Source organism: Marmota marmota, unplaced genomic scaffold (genome assembly GCF_001458135.2).
Source record: "Marmota marmota marmota unplaced genomic scaffold, marMar, whole genome shotgun sequence".
Lineage (NCBI taxonomy): Eukaryota > Metazoa > Chordata > Mammalia > Rodentia > Sciuridae > Marmota > Marmota marmota.
Window position 1 is genome coordinate 5787494 of NW_026000076.1, and position 18873 is coordinate 5806366.

The window sequence follows — 18873 nt, forward strand, 5'->3', positions numbered from 1 at the left end:
TCCCTGACTCACCCTGAAAAGGTACAGTAAATCTGTCAGAGAACCTAAAAACCTAGGTAGACCTAGAGGCATGTCAGTTCAACAAATGGGAGACTGTTTGGGAAAGCTGAATGTGAAAAGCCCCCAAGTCAACAGAAATCCTGACAGTTCCTATTAATGGGATGAGGAAAAAAAAATCCATCCACCAACAAAGGAAGGTCACCAGGAATAAGGGTTCTCCAGAGAGACAGAACCAATGATAGTTAACATGAACATAGCTATGAAACAGAGGAATTTGCTTACACAACTGTTGGGACTGAGAAGTCCCATGGCAACCTCTTTCAGAAACACCCTTAGAGATACATTCAGAAATAGTGCTTTATCAATTCTCTAGGTATCCCTTAATGCAGTCAAACTGACACCTAAAATTAAACATTGCACAATCAAACATGCTTGTCTTCATGTATGGCCATAACTCCAAGAAAGAAATAATTATAATAGTCTTCAGTAAGAGATTACAACCACAAGTCTGTCCTCATACAGGTCTGGAGTAAAATTTACAAAAATTAAAACCAAACTGAAATTGATTTATAGTGGTTCCCAGATGGGAGTGTTACTACGTTATTTATATATAAACATATGTGTATATATATTTATATTCTACCAGATATAAAAACTCACTATTAAGCTACAGTTAAAATTAAGAAACTGTCATTAGAAAAACATATGATGACAAAGTGATCCTGCTGATTGGTGGAGAAAAGGATGATTTTCTACAATAAGAAATTCTTAAATGACTGTTTAAACAAATGAAAGGAGGAAAAAAAATGATTCTTTACCTCATAAAACCACAATACAATCTAGACAAATTATAAACCTACATGTGGAAGGAAAAATCATAGCACTTTTAGAATGCAGAATATATTTTTGAATCAACAATTTCTTAAATTAGAAAAAGCATTAGCTATGAGGGATTAATCAATATGTAAAACAAAGCTTCTTGACTGGGTGTAATGACGCATACCTGTAATCTCAGCAGCTCAGAAGGCTGAGACAGGAGGATCAATTCAAAGCCAGACTCAGCAATAGGGAGGTGCTAAGTAATTCAGTGAGATTCTGTCTCTAATAAAATACAAAAATTGGGCCAGGGATGTGGCTCAGTGGATGAGTGTCTCTGAGTTCAATCCCTGGTACCCTATACCCCCACAAAAAACAAAACACTGGAGAAAAAAATAAATAAAACAAAGAGCTTCTATTTACCAATACACCAGAGAAAAACTGGGGGTAAAAAAAGATATTAGCAACACACAAAAGTGACAATTAATATAGTACACAACCTCCAAAACAAGCCTTTAATATTCCCTGCCTCCTGATAAAACCCTGTGTTGTCCTTTCTCACACTGTACTAGGATCAGTCAGTGTTACCAACAGCATGGGGGCAGAGGTATCGATGTCACACCTGAGATTAGTTATAAAAAGACTGTAGCTTCTATCTTGAGTTTTCATTCTTTTGGATCACTCACATTTGGAAAAACAAGATGCCACACTATGAGCATCCCTATGGAAAGTTCCACATGGTAAGGAACTGAAGCCTTCTGAAGCCTTCCATCACTAGCCAGCAAGGAACTGAGGTCTGCCAACAATCATAAGAATAATCTTACAAATGGATTCTTCATTCCCACCAAGCCTTGAGATGAATGCAATCATGTGAGAAACTCTGAGCTAAAAACCATCTAGCTATGTTACACAGTAATAAATATCTAATACAGTTAGTATCCTTACTAATATTAAGAACTCCCATGAAGAGAGGATGACCAAAGGGGGGGGGAAAAAAAACAAAAAAACAGGCTTTTCAAAGGAAAACAGTAAACATGTAAAGATGCTCAGCATCAAAAACCTGGGAAACAGCCAGATTTTACCCCCAGTTTTTCTCGGGTGTGATGGCGCATGCCTGTAATCGTAGTTTGAGGAAGAGGATTGTGAGTTCAAAGCCATCCTCAGCAACAGCAAGGCACTAAACAACTCAGTGAGACCCTGTCTCTAAATAAAATACAAAATAGGGCTGGGGATGTGGCTCAGTGGTAGAGTGCCCCCGAGTTCAATCCCTGGTAACAAAATTTTAAAAATCAGGGAAATAAAAATTCAAACTACAATGAATTATTTTACATCCTTTCAACTGACAAAAAATTAAAAATCTAACTCTTAAGTACTGTTAACTCTTATACAAAGCTTGTAGGAGCATTAAAAAAAATTGCAATAACCTTGGGAGCTAAATGTGGCATTATTTTTAAAACAGAAAATTAATATACCCCATACATTAGCACTTCAACTTCTATACATAGACTTTAAAGAAACTGCTACATCAGTAAACACATATGTGAATGTGCATAAGCAACACTGTTTATACTAGCAAAATTCAGGAAATAGTCCAAATCTTCATCAATAGTAAGATGAATAAATGTATATTCATATAATGGAAATACTATACATAATAAAATGAACTATGCATAAACATGGCCAATCTTACAATTTTGAGTGAAACAAGTCTCTAGACACAACAAAAATTCAAAATATTTGACAAGTGGGCTGTTAATAAATTAATATGTATATAATACACAAATGTATAAATCAACAAATAGCTTTTTATTAATTATAAAATTTTAAAGTGATAAAAGTAGCCCAAATCATTTGTGAACCACTAATAATTTTCCAATCATTTGTTGAAACAAATGGTTAGTATGATCATGTTTGCTATGGCTGTCATAAGGTAAATGATGCCCCTAGGATTTCATACAGGAAACTTTCAATGACTTCCCCTATGAATTCATAGTCATTAGTTTACTAATGCACTGTCTATTACCTGATGAGAAGGAGCATGCCCCTAATTCCAATCCCACCTTTTCCTCTCATCCAAGAACAAAGTACCTTCTGGGTGCTGACTATATGCCCAGAGCAGTGGCAGGACCTCCCAGCCACAGAAAAAGTGGAGAAAGGAAGAGAGAAAAAGCTGGTCTTAGTGCGTTGAAACTGGGAGCTTGTATTTTTTGCGTCTCATTCCACACCCAGATTGTCTCCCCAATACCAGCCAATCAAGAAATCATCACTGAGGGATCCTCGAGTGCTGACACATACTGTATCAAAGTAACCTAATCATTACCAAAGAACTGCCAGGGAAACCATATTACAAAGCCCACTTGAAAATATACTGAACAATTCACAACAACCTTATATCCCAGAATACTTCACCAAGAGAAGACTGTGCCCTAAAATAGTCAACACATTAGAAATCCATCCCAAAAGATGCAGAAATCTCAACAAAGGAATATAATGTGAAAAACAAGGCAACATGATACCTCCTAGGGTTCATAATTTGTCAATAACTAACTCCAAAGATACTGAAGTGGGTGAAATATCAGATAACGCAAAAGAATGGCTATCAAAAAGTAATGGGTTGCCAAAAACACAGAAATAACTGAATGAAATACGGAAATCAGTACAGGATATGAATGAGAAATTCAATAAACAGAGATACTGAAAGAGAACTGAAGAGAAATCTTGGAAGTAAAAGGCACAGTAAATAAAAATTCAGTTTAAAGTCTCTCTAGTAGACTATGCAAAAAACAGACTCAAAGTGGCCATCTCTGAATATTCAGACAGTATTAAAGAAACCAAACCATGATCAAAATATACAAGAACTCTGGGACAATATTCAGACCAACCTAAGTATTATTGGAATTGAAGGCTGTTGAGATGCAGGCTAATGGCATGGATAATCTCTTCAGGGAAATAAAAGAAGCATCATTCAGAATCCCAAATAGACAAGATCAAAAAGAATCTGTCCATGATACGTTATAATTAAAATACCTAACATGAAATACAGAAGAAGAGAATTGTATAAGTCTCAAGAGAAAAATGTCAGGCCACTTTTACAGTTAAGTCAATCAAAATTACTTCTGATTTTTCAGAACTCTTAGAAGACATCATTCTAAGCCCTGAAAGGAAATAAGTGTCAGCGAAGATTGCTACATCCGGCAAAGTCATCCTCAGAATAAAAGCAGAAATAAAAACCTTCCATGAAAAGCAGAAACTAAAAGAATTCATAACTACTTGGCTTGCACTACAGAAAACACTTAAAGAAATACTACACACAGTACAAATAATAAGCATCCTCCAGAGCTCACAAATGGATCTCATTTAAAGAGTAGCTGAGCAAATGAGAAACAGAACCAAATTATACATTAGAAATAAATCAAAATGGCAGAAATTAATAAGCATTTCTCTATAACAATAATGAATGCAAATGGCAGAATGGATCAAAAAACAAGACTCAACTGTAAACTGTTTAAAAGAGGCTCTTCTTATAAGCAAATACAGCCAAAGGTTGAAAATGAAAATGAAAATGATATTGCATGGAAAATGGCATGGAAAACCATTTTCCATGCAAAGGAAGCTCCAAAATAAGCAAGTGACTACTCTCATATCCAACAATGCAGGCTTCAAGCCAACATTCATCAGAAGAGACAAAGTCACTTCATACTGGTAAAGGGAACAATCCAACAAGAAGATATAATGATCATTAATATCTATGCCCCAAACATTGGTGCACCTAATTTACATAAAACAGACATTACTCAAATGAATGACTCAGACCCAAATACAATAATACTGGATGATTCTGACACACCTCTCTGACCAATTGGTAAGTCATCCAGACATAAATTCAGCAAAGCTCCTCAGACCTAAACAATAGTATAAATCAAATCAAATCAAATCTAACGGACATCTATAGAATATTTCATCCAACAACAGCCAAATTCACTTTCTTCTCAGCTGCTCATGAAACTTTTTCCAAAATAGACCATATTTTAGGTCACAAAGCAACTCCTAGAAAGTACCCTCCCCCGCCAAAAAAAAAAAAAAAAAAAAGATTCCTTGCATCTTACCAGATCACAATGCAATGAAATTAGACATCAACACCAAGAAAAACTACAGAAACTAAAAACAGAAGATTGAACATTACACTCTTGAATGATAAACAGGTGATAGAAGAAATCAGGGGGGAAATTTAAAAATTCTTACAATCACAGCAGAATAGAGTTAGAAATATCAGAATCTCTGGGACATTATGAAAGTAGTGCTAAGAAAATAGTTTACAGCTATGAGTGCCTGTATTTAAAAAAACCAGAAAGACTTCAACCAAACAATATAATAGTGCATTTCAAGCCCCTAAAAAATGAAAAACAATTCAAAATCAGTAGAACAAAGAATATAAGATCAGAGTTAAAATCAATGAAATAGAGAGGGAAGTTGGGCATAGTGGCACACACCTGTAATCTCAGTTGGAAGGTCGGAGATTACAAAAGGATCACAATGTGAGGCCAGCTTCAGCAACTTAGCAAGGCCTTATTCAACTTAGTAAGCCCTGTCCCCCCAAAATAAAAGGGCTGGGGATGTGGTTCAGTGATAAAGTGCCTCTGGGTTCAATCCCAGGTACTTAAAAAAAAAAAAATACAAAGGGTCAATAAAGAGTTGATTCTTTAAAAAGATAAATGATTGATAAACCTTTAGCCAAATGCACCAAAAGAAAAAGACCCAAATTAATAAAATTAGAGATAAAAAAGGAGAAATCACCAGTCATCAGAGAACTACAGAAGATTATTAGGAACTATTTGGAAAACTTATATTCCAATAAACTGGAAAATCTAGAAGAAATGGATACATCTCTAGACACATATGAACTGCCAAAGTTGAATCAAAAGGACATAGGAAACCCTAAACAAACAAATAATACTAAGCAATGAGATGGAAGCAGTAATAAAAACTCTTCTAGGAGCAGAGTTGTGGCTCAGTGGTACAGTGCTTGCCTAGCATGTGTGAGGCACTGGGTTCGATCCCCAGCACCACATTAAAAAAAAAAAAAAAAGTCTTCCAAAGAAGAAAAGTCTGGGACCAGATGGATTCTCAGCTGAATTCTACCAGACCTTTAAAGAACTAATGCCAATGTTCTTCAAGTTATTCCATGAAATAGAAAAGAGTAGAACACTTCCAAATTCATTTTTTTGAAACCAATATCACCTTTCAGACAAGAACACATCAAGGAAAGAAAACTACAAACCAATATCCCCAATGAACATAATTGTGAAAATCCTTAGTAAAACATTCACCAACAGGTTAAGAAGATTGTATATCATGACCAAGCTGGTTTCCCTCCTAGGATGCAAGGATGAATCAACATACACAAATCAATAAATGTAATTTACCACATAGAATTAAGGACAAAAATCATAAAGTCTTCAATAGATGCAGAAAAAATCTTCAATAATTTTTAACACCCATTCATAAAAATATGCCAAATGGACAGAATAAACTTACTTCAACATCATAAAGACCATATACCACAAACCCAAAGCCAATATCATAGTGAATGGGGAAAAACTGAAAGCATTCCCTCTAAAATCAGGAACAAGACAAGGATGTATACTCTCAACACTTCTATTTAATACAGCATTTGATTTTTAGCTAGAAAATTAGACAGGAAAAGAAAATTAAAAGGATACAAATAAGAAAGGAAGAGAAAGGCTGACAAATGTGATACTGCCGTCTAGAGACCAGCCTAGAGAAGGAGGACATAGCAATTATGGTGCTGTCATTTGCAGAACGCTCCTCTAGATAGAAAACAGTTCCTCTTCTCACACCTTGAATGCACAAGGTGGGCCACTCTTCACCACACAGAATAAGTTTCTATAGTAAACCATTTTAGCTTTATCTGCAGTGCTCCCATCAGAAATGCTTTTACCATGTATGATTTCCATTTCACTACTTTTCTAAATTACTACTTTTACCAACCAGTATGAAGTATTTTGACATTTAGCATTTGCTATGACAATACATTAGGATGCAATGGCCGAATATCAGCCCTGCTCAACAATCTTTACAGACATTATTCTTACAGAGCTCAAATATAAGGAAAGCTAGTCAGGCTAAGGAAAAAATTAAATCCCCATGTAGCAAAACTACCAAGAAAAAAAACCACACAAAATTCAAGATAATGGTTACTCTTGAAAGAGGAGATGGCAATTTTCCATTTGCACAGTTGGGTGACAGATTTGTTTATTATACACAATTTCCACAAGAAATTCTCCTTAGTGTTGACATTCTGGGTTTACCAAATCAACTTGTCATAGCCCCAACTCTCTACATAGTACTATAACCATCTTACAAGTAGTGAGAAATCTTGACAAATTGAAACTGTGCTGAAATCAAGACATTATGCCTTAGAATCCCCCATTTGCAGCTAAAGAAAGGAATAAGGCTAATTTGACATGACTTATCCCTAGGAACCTAGATTAACTGCTCATTATATTTTCTTCTAAATGATCCTATTTCTAGTATTTTTAAGGTTGTTAAACTTCCCAGAATTGTTCTCCAAAATTATGTTCTATAGTTTCCTAACTGCTGACAGTGACTATTCTTTTTTAACAAGTCTGGGTTCCTTTTCCTTTTGTTGATTTTATCATAAGGCTTTTATCTTTCCCTAGCAAGCAATATTTATTTTCTCAAACTTACTTCAGATAGGTAGAAGCCTTTTTCATGGTCTTGAGCAGCCATTGCTGCTTTTTTTCTTTTTTCCCCCAGACTCATTTGCCTAAAACTACAACATTTGACGACACTACTTTCCTGCTACTTTCATTGTTGTATGTCCTTACTTCCAAGCTTGGCCTTGATCTCTAAATATTCATCTTAACAATTATAACCTCTCACTGTTCAAGATCTACCCTGAGTTTTTCCTTTTTGGGTTACCAAAAGTTTGCAGTCATAGTTTACATGACTAGGTGACTCTTCTGAAATTAAATTTTTAAAAGTTACAGATAATTTGTGACTAATTATGACAAACATTCTCTTCCGTGTTCAGAAATGCCAGGAAGCATGGGTACTCTCCCTGACTGAAAACAAGCAGAAGCATAGTAAATAGCATAGTAAAAAAAAAAAAAAAGCATAGTAAAAGCATAGTAAAGCTTCAAGTGTGGTGGCTAGATCAAGCTATGCAGTCCAGGGACAGCTGGTATAGAGAGAGAGGATACAATGGTATAAAAGCAAAGTCTGTGCAATGTGGCTACTGTTGAACAAATATAAATTATTACATGCATTTAATAACTCTAAAGTAGTAGTATTTATTCTTTCTTTGGAGAAAACTTGAAACTAAGAATAAAATTTCTGAAACTGCTTTCCAAAAATGTCGCCCAACTTCAAGAACTTATTTTTTGAAATTTAGCACACTGAAGAACAAAATCATCACATCTTGTTGGTTCACATACCAAAGAAAGATACAACTTAACTGACCTTGAAAAGATTGTTTTATTCCATGAAAATATTCTCAACAGAGAACACTATCTTAAACAATTTACCATTAAGAAATCAACATGTGCACAAAGAGTAAAAATTACTGAAAATTTTAAAGATTTCTTTTGGACAATTCACATGTTCAAAATTTAAGAATGATTTAATAATGATTTAAACTGTGCAAGTACAAATGTCTTTCCTATTGTAATAACCCATATACAGGTTGCACTATTCCACATGAAGGAACCTGCCTCCTTCGGAAGCAAATTCTGCTTTTAGAAAAACAAACAGTAGCTTCAAAAGAACAGTTAGTCCTTACAAGAAAGCCTTAAACTTTGCCCTCTGTGGCTGTTAGCCAAAAAAACATAAGCACTGCAGGCTTTGTACAGAAGACAAACACAGCCAGATCACATTTCCTTCTCATTGCTAACCTTTAAAATAAAAATAGCACTAGATTTTAAAACTACTTCATGTAGTCTGTCAGTATTGAATAATGTCACATTATATAAATAACCCTGTAACGAGATTCAATATCTAAAGTTTATAGTTTACTAGCCTCAAAGGTAATACACTATATCAGCTGTGTAACAGTGGTGTACTTGATCTTAGGAAGGCATTAACTTTCACACAATTGTCATTCAGCTTTAGTGTAACTGGTAGTATGATTCAAATAACACTGGGAAAATTTTATTAAAGCAGTCACACAGCTTCTAAAATATTGCTTAAAATCCAATAATACACAAACCATTTCACGTTATTTCTCCCCTCAAAACAGTAAAGAACCAAATTAATGAAGCTTCAGTGGTACAAATAACTCCCCACCCACCCATCTCCCTAGTACAACATCACTAAGAAATTAGTTCAGATACAAGTCAATAACAGAATCACAAATGCGTGGCATGACAACATGAGCAATAGGGACACTAAGGACAATTATATTTACAAGTATAAACATACAGAAATTTCTGTTTTACAAGTAAAAGTGCACATAGATCATTACAAAGTTTCACTAAATTTTATCTGATTCAAACAAAAGTATCACTTGCAAACAGACTATCATTGCAATAACCAAATGAGATCATTATAACCTCAAATTAAAAGACGATTGGGGAGGTTCATAAAACTTCTCATAAAACACTAAGTAAAATGGACTTCAGACATGTCTTTAGTTTGATGCATAAATTTGAAGATGCACCATTGTACATGGTAGAGCTCTAAAAGCTATCTACCGAGGCTACATCGGCAGCTGCAGCAGAGCTGCAGAGTTAAAGGAGGTCACACTGAGCTGACACAAAGCCCTTTGTGGGATACTGTAGTGGTAGTGTTGGCAATCAACAGATTTAGGCACTCTAGTTTAAGGCAGCATTTGAATGGAAGCAGCTGACTTTTGACAACAGTCCTTTGTCTTGAGGTGGTATCTTCTGTGTTTATTATGCCAGGACTTCAGTGCTGACTATAGATTCTTCCCAGACTGAGGTGCTGAAGATGTATCACTTTTCAAAGAGTCCTTTCAACTGGGCTGTAGGCTAGAGCAGAGATGTTTTCTTTTTCTTATCATAAATACTTCAGGTTCACAGACCACGTCTTCATAATGCCAAAATTAGAATGTTTGCAGTGGGGAAGTTGTAGCAGCGTACACAAATACTAAGATGGAAACATTAGTGCTGGAGATGTTTGACAAAATGATCTGCACTACAAATGTAAAACAAAACAAAGGCTTTGACATGAACAAGGGATTATAAAGACATGCCTGAAAAATCTGTCTAATCACTCTGGACATGCAACAGGATGTTAAGCAAGCATGGAGATGGCACAGGCAGACAATGACACATGGCAAGAATTCTAACAGACAATGGGTCTAAAAAGCAATTAAAACAGAGCTGGGTGGAGACAGTCTTATTGAGACAATCAAATATAAGACAAATTTTTATGACAGCTCTGCACTCTTTGTGATTTGGACACGCCAGTAAAATAAATGGAAAAGGGTCAGCCATTATTGGCTTTTTTCTTTCTTCTATGTTAATAACTGTGAACTAGGAATTTAAGGATTGGTATTATAACAAATTTTTAAAACAATGTATGGAATGCTAACGAAGTTAGTAAAAAAAAAAAAAAAATCATGTCTGCATGCACTCATGCAACTTGCTTCTCTCACTCTTTGTGCCTGACAACTCTAATACCCTCCCCCCAAAAGCAGCTGCATGTAACCTCCTTCAACATCTTGCCCATTTCCTCAGAAACCCTCTTCAGGAACCTGCAGTCCAGGAGGAAAAAGAAAAGAAGAATTACTGAAGACCTTTGGTAAGACCAAAAGGGGTGTTCAGCTTAAAGTGTCTGCCCCAAACGTCTCTAAAAATCATTTTATAGTCAGCCACTGAAAACACCAGGAAAATGTGAAATATGAGCAAAATCAAGGACCCATCTCATTGCTTTCTCCCTTTGCTTACCCACACAATTAATTCAGGGTGTGATCACATGACTAGCACACACAATACTTAATTGTACAGTGTTTCCAACAAATGCTTATTGAAATTAATTGGAAAAAAATCTATTTTAGTAACTGCTGATCTAGCTAAAATGAGGCCATAAATGGTAGTACAGATATCTTCCCTCAGCTCAGTCAAAAAAGTTTTCTCTCTTCTACAAGTAAACATTACCATTAATTCTCCATTCAAGATTTCCTCTATCTTCACTGATTTAGAATATTTATTTCCTGCTAAATGCTAAGTAATCACTAAAGTGATATTCCCCACAAACCACTTTCAAGATGAAAAACACAAGTATAAGATTAATTTGGAAGGAATTTTGTGCATTATTGAAAATTACCAGTAAATCTGAAAATATTTTCAGATCTTAAAACTGTTTTATTCAGATAAGAGCTAGACTAGGCAGGGCACGGTGGCACATGCCTGTAATCTTAGCTGCTTGGCAGGTTGAAACAGGAGGATCACAAATTTAAGGCCAGCCTGGGCAAGCTGGTGAGACCCTGTCTCAAAATAAAACAAAGCAAGAACTGTGAATGCACTCTAGCATGCAAGAGGCCCTGGGTTAAATCCCTTGTATCACCAAAAAAAAAAAAAAAAAAAAAAAAAGAGGAAGAGAGAGCTAGACCAGATCATACATTTTATAGATTTCTTGATTAGCTCACTACTTAGATTATGCACTAAGTGCTTATTTTCTTCCTTTAGGAAACCAACATTAAGAATAGAGAGGAAAATTAAAATGATTGTTATCATTTTACCCAATTTTCTAACTATTACTTTTTTCCCTAAATACTGAAGCTACAAATTCAAACACCTACAACAAACTACTCTTTCGTAAGTCAGTTTTCTATATCATTTCAGAGCAGTTTTACTTATGTGAATTCACCAATCACTGTGTTTTCTGAAGTAAAGCAGATGGAGGAGCATCAACCTATGCATTCCTGCCCAATAAGCCAAATTCTATATTTATAAGGCAGAAAAACACAAATCCTTCACAGAGACTTAAGCAGGACATAAAGCAAAGGCATCAATTAAGCTTCACACCAACATTACTCAAACAGGAAGGCATCACAAAAACAGCTTTTTGTGGTGATATTCACATCTCTTAAGCCTGCATTCAGCTCACACAGTGAACAATAAATTGGGATGCCCTTTTAGGTTTTCTCATTTTTTCTGACCTGTTGAATGTGTTTTCATTTATGTCATACCGTTTATGTCATACATAGCACAAAGCTGCCTGGTTAGTTTAGATATAAGTTACTGCACCTTTACTGTTTTTCTCTAGAGTTACATCTATGTATGATGTCGGAACGTAGCCTTCTTCACCGTTCTGTCTCCTGGCTCTTGTCCATCCATCACCTTTGTCCTCCTCAATAATGTATAGCACTTCACCTTCTTTCATTGCCAGAGTACCTTCATTATGACCTAGATGAGAGTTTTCATAGCACAAGCATAATTTAAGCACAGTGATAATTTGTAATAAAAATTATAAATACAATACACAAAACATACGAAATCCTACTAGATTTCAATATACCTGCTCATGAGCTCACTGATTCTCATTAGCAACAATATTTCTATAATGTTTTGTAGTTTATCCAACACTTTCACACACATTCTCATTTGTACTACACAAAAACCTATGAGGCTGGACTAATACTATCCCTATGTAACAAATGAAATAATTCTTTCCTGCTTTTGAGTAGTGTTGCTATCAAAAATTCATGAGGCATGGTTCAGGAAAGTAGTAACAAAACAGTGAGAAGGTGGGAAAAGAAAAAGGATATAGTTTAAAGAGAACAGAGAAAAACAGAGATTTAACTATGGTGATGTAGAAGCAGAATAACCCCAAAGCACAAACTTCAAGACCTCATCAATTTTAGGATTCCCTTTCTTCCCTACCCTAAACCATTCCCAATATGCTTAGCAATAACAGTATTCATAAGTAGAATTCTCATTCAACATATGCTAAAATCCTCCCCTACTCTTAGAATGCATTAGAAAGCTCTCAAATATAATAATTTGCTCAGAATTGAGGAGTAACTAAAGAGATTATGTTATTATATTATATTTTAGTTATACTGGGAATCACACCCAGGTCCTCAAATATGATAGGCATCCACTTGAACACTGAACTACATTCCCAACCCCTTTACTCAATTTCAAAATCAACACAATGAGTGGGTGAAGAAAGACCTTACATCACCTATCATTTTACAACTTATTTAGGAAGGTGTTACTCTGCTCTTCTGTTAATTCAAGGATTTTTCAGGGTCCATAATTAGGAAGGATAACTAAAAACCTGTGGTAGAAAGCCAAAAAGCCTTACTCCCCTCACAGAATTTATTTCCAACTATCATAGAAGAGATGGTATTGTCAGAAGCTACCACTTTCTTTCCAGCTTTCACCTGAAAAGGTGGCCTGCAATCAGGATATGATGACAGCATTTAACTATGCTTTACACCTGTCTCTCAATGTTTATCAACTACAAGGAACATGAAGTGACATCTATCAGCCATCTACTTCCTAGTTTGGGCTATATGCCAAGCTGCTTCAACTATGTTCAGTATACCTAAAGATTGGTAAGTTCTGGAGGGATATTCTGTTATCAACCAAAGTTGACAGATAATAACCTAAATTAGGAGCTAATAATAGGTAATTCTCTTTCAACTCCAGTGTGGAAAAAATTAACAATTTAAACAAGTATACATATTAATGAACTGGAGTTATGATTTTCTGATAATGTATTATTCAGCTAAGGACACTAAATAAAATAAGTCACAATGCACTTAGACTTTTAAGTAACTTTTATCAAATATAATAAGAACATCATACCATCAAAAGGGTAGATAGCTTTGCAATGTCCAATAGCAGGCAAGGGGTCATCATCCTCAAATTCGTCATCAAACTCATGGTGACCATGCTGTTGCGGTGGTCCACGGACTTCTTGGTTTGCATCATCAGTGTAACTTCCCTCAGGACTAAAAATCATAAAATTATCTCTGTCAAGTATCACAAACATGAGAACTCTTCACCTGTTATCTATAAAAGTTTATCAATCTAAGGATCAGTTCAGAAAATTAGATATAGATGACATGGTTTCTTAAGCCCTATTTTCTTAAATGAATTTCCTGAATTAAAAAAAAAAAAACATTTAAGATTATAATGGGGGCTGGGGATGTGGCTCAAGTGGTAGCGCGCTTGCCTGACATGCGAGCGGCCCAGGTTCGATCCTCAGCACCACATACAAAACAAAGATGTAGTGTCCGCCGATAACTAAAAAATAAATATTAAAAAAAAAATAAATAAATAAATAAAGATTCTAATGATCTAGGCACATAGGAATATTCACTAAGTACATCTCACTATCACTGGGTCTAAAGATAAAATGGAGGGGTTGGGTTGTGGCTCGGTGATAGAGTGCTCACCTAGCACTGGGTTCAATCCTTAGCACCACATAAAAACAAATAAAATAAAAGTATCGTGTCCAACTACAACTAAAAAATAAATACTAAAAAAAAAAAAAGATAAAATGGAAAAAGGTAGTAGACACTTGTCTTTCATCATCCCAGATCCATCACTCCCTCTTTTGAAGGGGGAAAAAATACCTAAAGTTTCTCTGGAAATCCACCCAGCCCATAAATTATTTCTATTGTGGATCCAGAAAGGAGATGAGCACAGTACTTGTTTGATGGGAGCAAACAGTTTACCAAGAGTGCTATAACTCAATCAGGTTATACAGCCTTACATAGAGAACTCTACTTGGGACTGCTAGAAGAGAAGTTCACTCCCTTTTCACTTTGAACAGGGAGGAAAACTGCCTAGAGCTTTGGGGGAAACGATCAAATGGAGCCTAAAATGAAGCCAATGCTTAAGGGATAGCTGAGAAGTAAGAAGAAACCAAGACCTGAGGATATCATCTGGGCTTTCCCTCAAATAATCCAGTGAAGCCTATTTTTACTCTAAGCGGATTATGAGTAAAGTATTCATTCTGCTTACAAGTCAAAAGACTCCTAATTAAAACAAGACAAAGTTAATTTCAATTAATCATGGTAGTGGGGAAATTAGTAACTTAGAAAATCCAAAAGAGCAGGTAATACAAAGGCATTTTATTTTTCTTAAAAATATTTTATATCAACGAAAAAAATGTTTAAAAGTTTTTATTAAAATATTGTTAGTGAATAGAAAAATTTTAGGATTTAGCAACACTTTCAACAAGCCTGAAAGACACATTCTTATATAACACATGCCAGAAAGACCAATGTGGTTTTACCTAATTCCCCCCTCCCAAAAAAAGTTTTCTGTGGCTTTTTCTCTTTCTCTCTAATTTTTATTTTGATATAGGGTCTCCTTAAGTTGCCCAGGCTAGCCTTAAACTTTTGATCCTCTTGCCTTAGCCTCCTGAATAGCTGGGATTGCAAGTATACACCACTGTATCTAACCTGAGGATCTTTCTTGAGATACTAAAGTCATGAATTGTTTTAAGAAGTGATGTGGGGAGAGAGAGAAGAAGGAACTAATATTTGTGAAGCACATACTATTACCAGGTATTTTATTGCTACATGCTTTATGTATATTATTGCTTGTAGTACTAAAAACACTATAGGATGGGTACTGTAACCTCAATTATATATTTCAGGAAACTAAGATGTGGGGAATATTAAAAATGAACTTGGGGCTGGGATTGTGGCTCAGCGGTAGAGCGCTCTCCTAGCACGGGCGGGACCCGGGTTCGGTCCTCAGCACCACATAAAAATAAAGGCATTATGTTGTGTCCATCTACACCTAAAAAAAATAAATAAATATTTTTTTTAAAAAAGAACTTGTTCAAATTATACTGTGATTAAATAATAAACCAAAATATTCAAATTTTTCTCTAATATGAACACTAATTTGTGGATTGTTTTATTATGAAAAAAAATTGTGTGTCTGTATTATACCAAAGAAGAAATGTTATACAAGTGATGTGAACAAGAAAATCTGGCAAAATGCCAAGCTGGAAATGCAGATCTAAACTAATAATATACATACCTCCCCCATTTTTTCCACAAAACCTTGAGTTATTAACCAAATTTTCCTTTAGCATAAGTTACCCAACTCCGGCTGAATAACTGACCAAAAAGCACATGAAGCCCTTAGCACAATGCCTGGCATACTCTAGATCCCAGATGTAATAAACGCCTGTTATAAGGACAAAGGAAGTTAAGTAGCTCAGTGTGACTTCCTATACTCAAAAAAAGCTATTTTACTTTGAGTTAGAGAAAGAAAGAAATGTAATGTTTTGAACAACCAACAATAAAAAATTAAAAAAAAAAAAAAAAAGAAAGAAAGAAAGAAATGTTTCCCAAACCTTTCATAATTTTACTTTTTCTCAATGGGCTTCCATTAAAAAAAAAAAAAAAAAAAAAGTTACTCAGCTCCACCTAAATCATAGGGAAATCTTCCCATGCCTAAGGTTCCTATGGCCCAGATTATAGCTCCATGAGTTTTCTTTGTTTCTAGATCTGATTTATGGATGCATGATAGACTACCATTTAATACTTCACCTGCAACTAATGTTAAAGCATCAAAAAATTACTTAGGTTCAAGAGAATTAAGTTATTAAATGCCAAACTTATTGAATTAGATAACTATATAAAGTTTAGAACAAAGGGGTAAGGAAAGTTTGGAAAACAGAAAAAATATGAATAAAAATGCAAAATTAATGACCTTTCTCGTCCCTGTGTAACAAGATGATTTATGTCACTGCTGTGTCGTCTGTCTCCTCTCCCACCTGTTTTGCCTTCAACTTCAGACAGCCAAGCCTTAGGAAAAAAATAATAATAATAACCAAGATCAATAAATTATATTCAAAAACTCATGATACTCTGCATTTAAAATGTGCTTTGAGGTTTTATAATCATGTGATTTTTTTTTTTTTTTTTGGTGCCAGGGATTGAACACAAGGACACTTAACCACTGAGCCACATTCTTAACCCATTTTATATTTTATTTAGAGACAGGGTCTCACTAAGGTGCTTAGGGCCTCACTAAGTTGCTGAGGCTGGCTTTGGACTCTTGATCCTCTTGTCTCAGCCTCCCCTGCCACAGAGATTACAGGCATGAGCCACTATACCCGGTCAATTATATGATTCTTGGAGATGAGAAATCTTTGGTCCACTTTGGTCAGTGATGAACTTTATAGATCATTTTATTTATTTTAAATATTTATTTTTTAGTTCTCGGTGGACACAACATCTTTGTTTGTATGTGGTGCTGAGGGTCGAACCCGGGCCGCACGCATGCCAGGCGAGCGCGCTACCGCTTGAGCCACATCCCCAGCCCTAGATCATTTTAAATAATAGCGTAAGTATTGGGGCTGGGGCTATAGCTCAGTGGTATAGCGCCCGCCTAGCATATGTGAGGCCTTGGGTTCGATCCTTAGCACCACATAAAAATAAATAAATTAAATAAAGGTATTGTGTCCAACTATGCCTAAAAAATAAATATTTAAAAAAATAGCATAAATACTTAGTTTTATATAAAGGTTTAAAATTTTTAAAATGAGGCATAAATCTAAAGATTACATACCATCATGATACTTTTAGATCATAATTTCTGAAATTAGATATAGGTACTGGAACATTAATTTTTAGCAAAAACCAATCTACCATAATAAAGCTTATGAAAATAACAGACAACTGCTGAAAACCAAATTTACCTCATTCTTATGGATTTCCATTCTTAGACGGTCAATATTATTCATAGTCTCTGCTAATTTAGGCTGCAAACTCCCTGGATCCCCCATTTGTGGATTTTTTTCATATACATCTTTCATTTTGTTGAGTGCATCTCTGAAAAAGAGAAGGAAATCATAGAATTAAATATTCACTTCAAGTGCTTTTAAATGAGAGTTTCATTTGACTTTGAAGACTCAAGTGCAAATTAATCTTAAGTAGAGTCACATCTCTTTAAAAAGTTTAATCAAATATTACCTGATTAAAGACAATCTGCATAAAGCTTATAATGTATAGAGTTAATAATTTATGAAAATGATCTTTTAAAACACTTGTAATACCAAAACAGACTAAATTCATTTCTTTTCTTAAAGAAATTATGTATGTGTGTATATAGACATACACACATGCCTATTTGTATATTTATATAGTTATACAATATACATATTGAATATACATATTCAAGTTTTAAAAAAATAGCTGGTAAAATACTCAAATAATTATAAATCCATCATGTTCCAAATGAAACTCATATTCCCACCCAGCAACTCTATTCAACCAGTGTTCCTTATCTCAATTCACACATCATCACCATCCTCCCACCCATCTATGCTAGAAATAGGAATGCCATCTTTAATTTGCCCCTTTTCCTCTACAGTTAGTCATTTGCCAACTACTCTTAACTGATCTTCTCTAATCACACCACAATAGGTTATGCCCAATCACAGCTCCTTGACTCTAACATCTGACACTATTGACTAGCATGTTTTTTCCTTCTTGACCTAGAGGTTACATTTTCTTTTCCTCCTCCTCACTTTTGCTTTCTTACAGTCTCTCTTATTACCTCCTTCTCCTTCTTTGTTCAACTTTTAAATGTCTGTTACATAAAATGACAGCGGTTTCTTCTCATCTCATCCTACACTTTTCTTTGAGGATGATTTCTTACTGTTTTAATGCCACCTATCTTCAGAAGATTCTCAAATGTATATCTTCAGTCCTTTCTCTCCTAAGTTCTAGATTCATATTTCCAAACTCAATTGGACCCTTCCAATATTTTTTCACATATTTCAAAAATTAACATAAATAAAGCCATTTTGTCCCATATTCGTTTTTCTTACTGTTTCAATTAATTCTATAGTACTATCCTGAGCTATAAGGCATTAAAATCTATTCTGTTTTTCTGTTCTCCAATATCCAATCAGGTATAACAAAGTCCAACATACTTTGCTCTGAAATGATTCATATCTATTCCTCCTTTCTGTTCCATGCCATGTCTTAATCTAGGCCCTTGGCATCACTTACAGGGACTGTTATAAAGTACCCTAACTAGTGACCCTATCTACAATCCCCTTCCA

At 35.0% G+C, this 18873-nt stretch overlaps 1 protein-coding gene across 5 annotated transcripts in view; it reads right to left on the reverse strand.

Annotated features, from left to right (window-relative positions):
* Nucleotides 1–8315: 8315 nt before the first annotated feature.
* The window catches only part of Fnbp1l (formin binding protein 1 like), a 70464-nt gene continuing 59906 nt past the window's right edge, over nucleotides 8316–18873 (reverse strand). For 3 of the 5 annotated variants that reach the window (XM_048814426.1, XM_048814424.1, XM_048814427.1), the window contains 4 exons: nucleotides 17503–17635; nucleotides 16512–16606; nucleotides 13638–13783; nucleotides 8316–12227 (listed from right to left, as the gene is read on the reverse strand). In XM_048814426.1, the coding sequence (XP_048670383.1) occupies nucleotides 12049–12227; nucleotides 13638–13783; nucleotides 16512–16606; nucleotides 17503–17635 (553 nt within the window). In that variant the 3' untranslated portion in view covers nucleotides 8316–12048. The remainder of the gene's footprint in view (nucleotides 12228–13637; nucleotides 13784–16511; nucleotides 16607–17502; nucleotides 17636–18873) is intronic. The other 2 variants (XM_015500880.2, XM_048814425.1) reach the window with 1 other exon arrangement.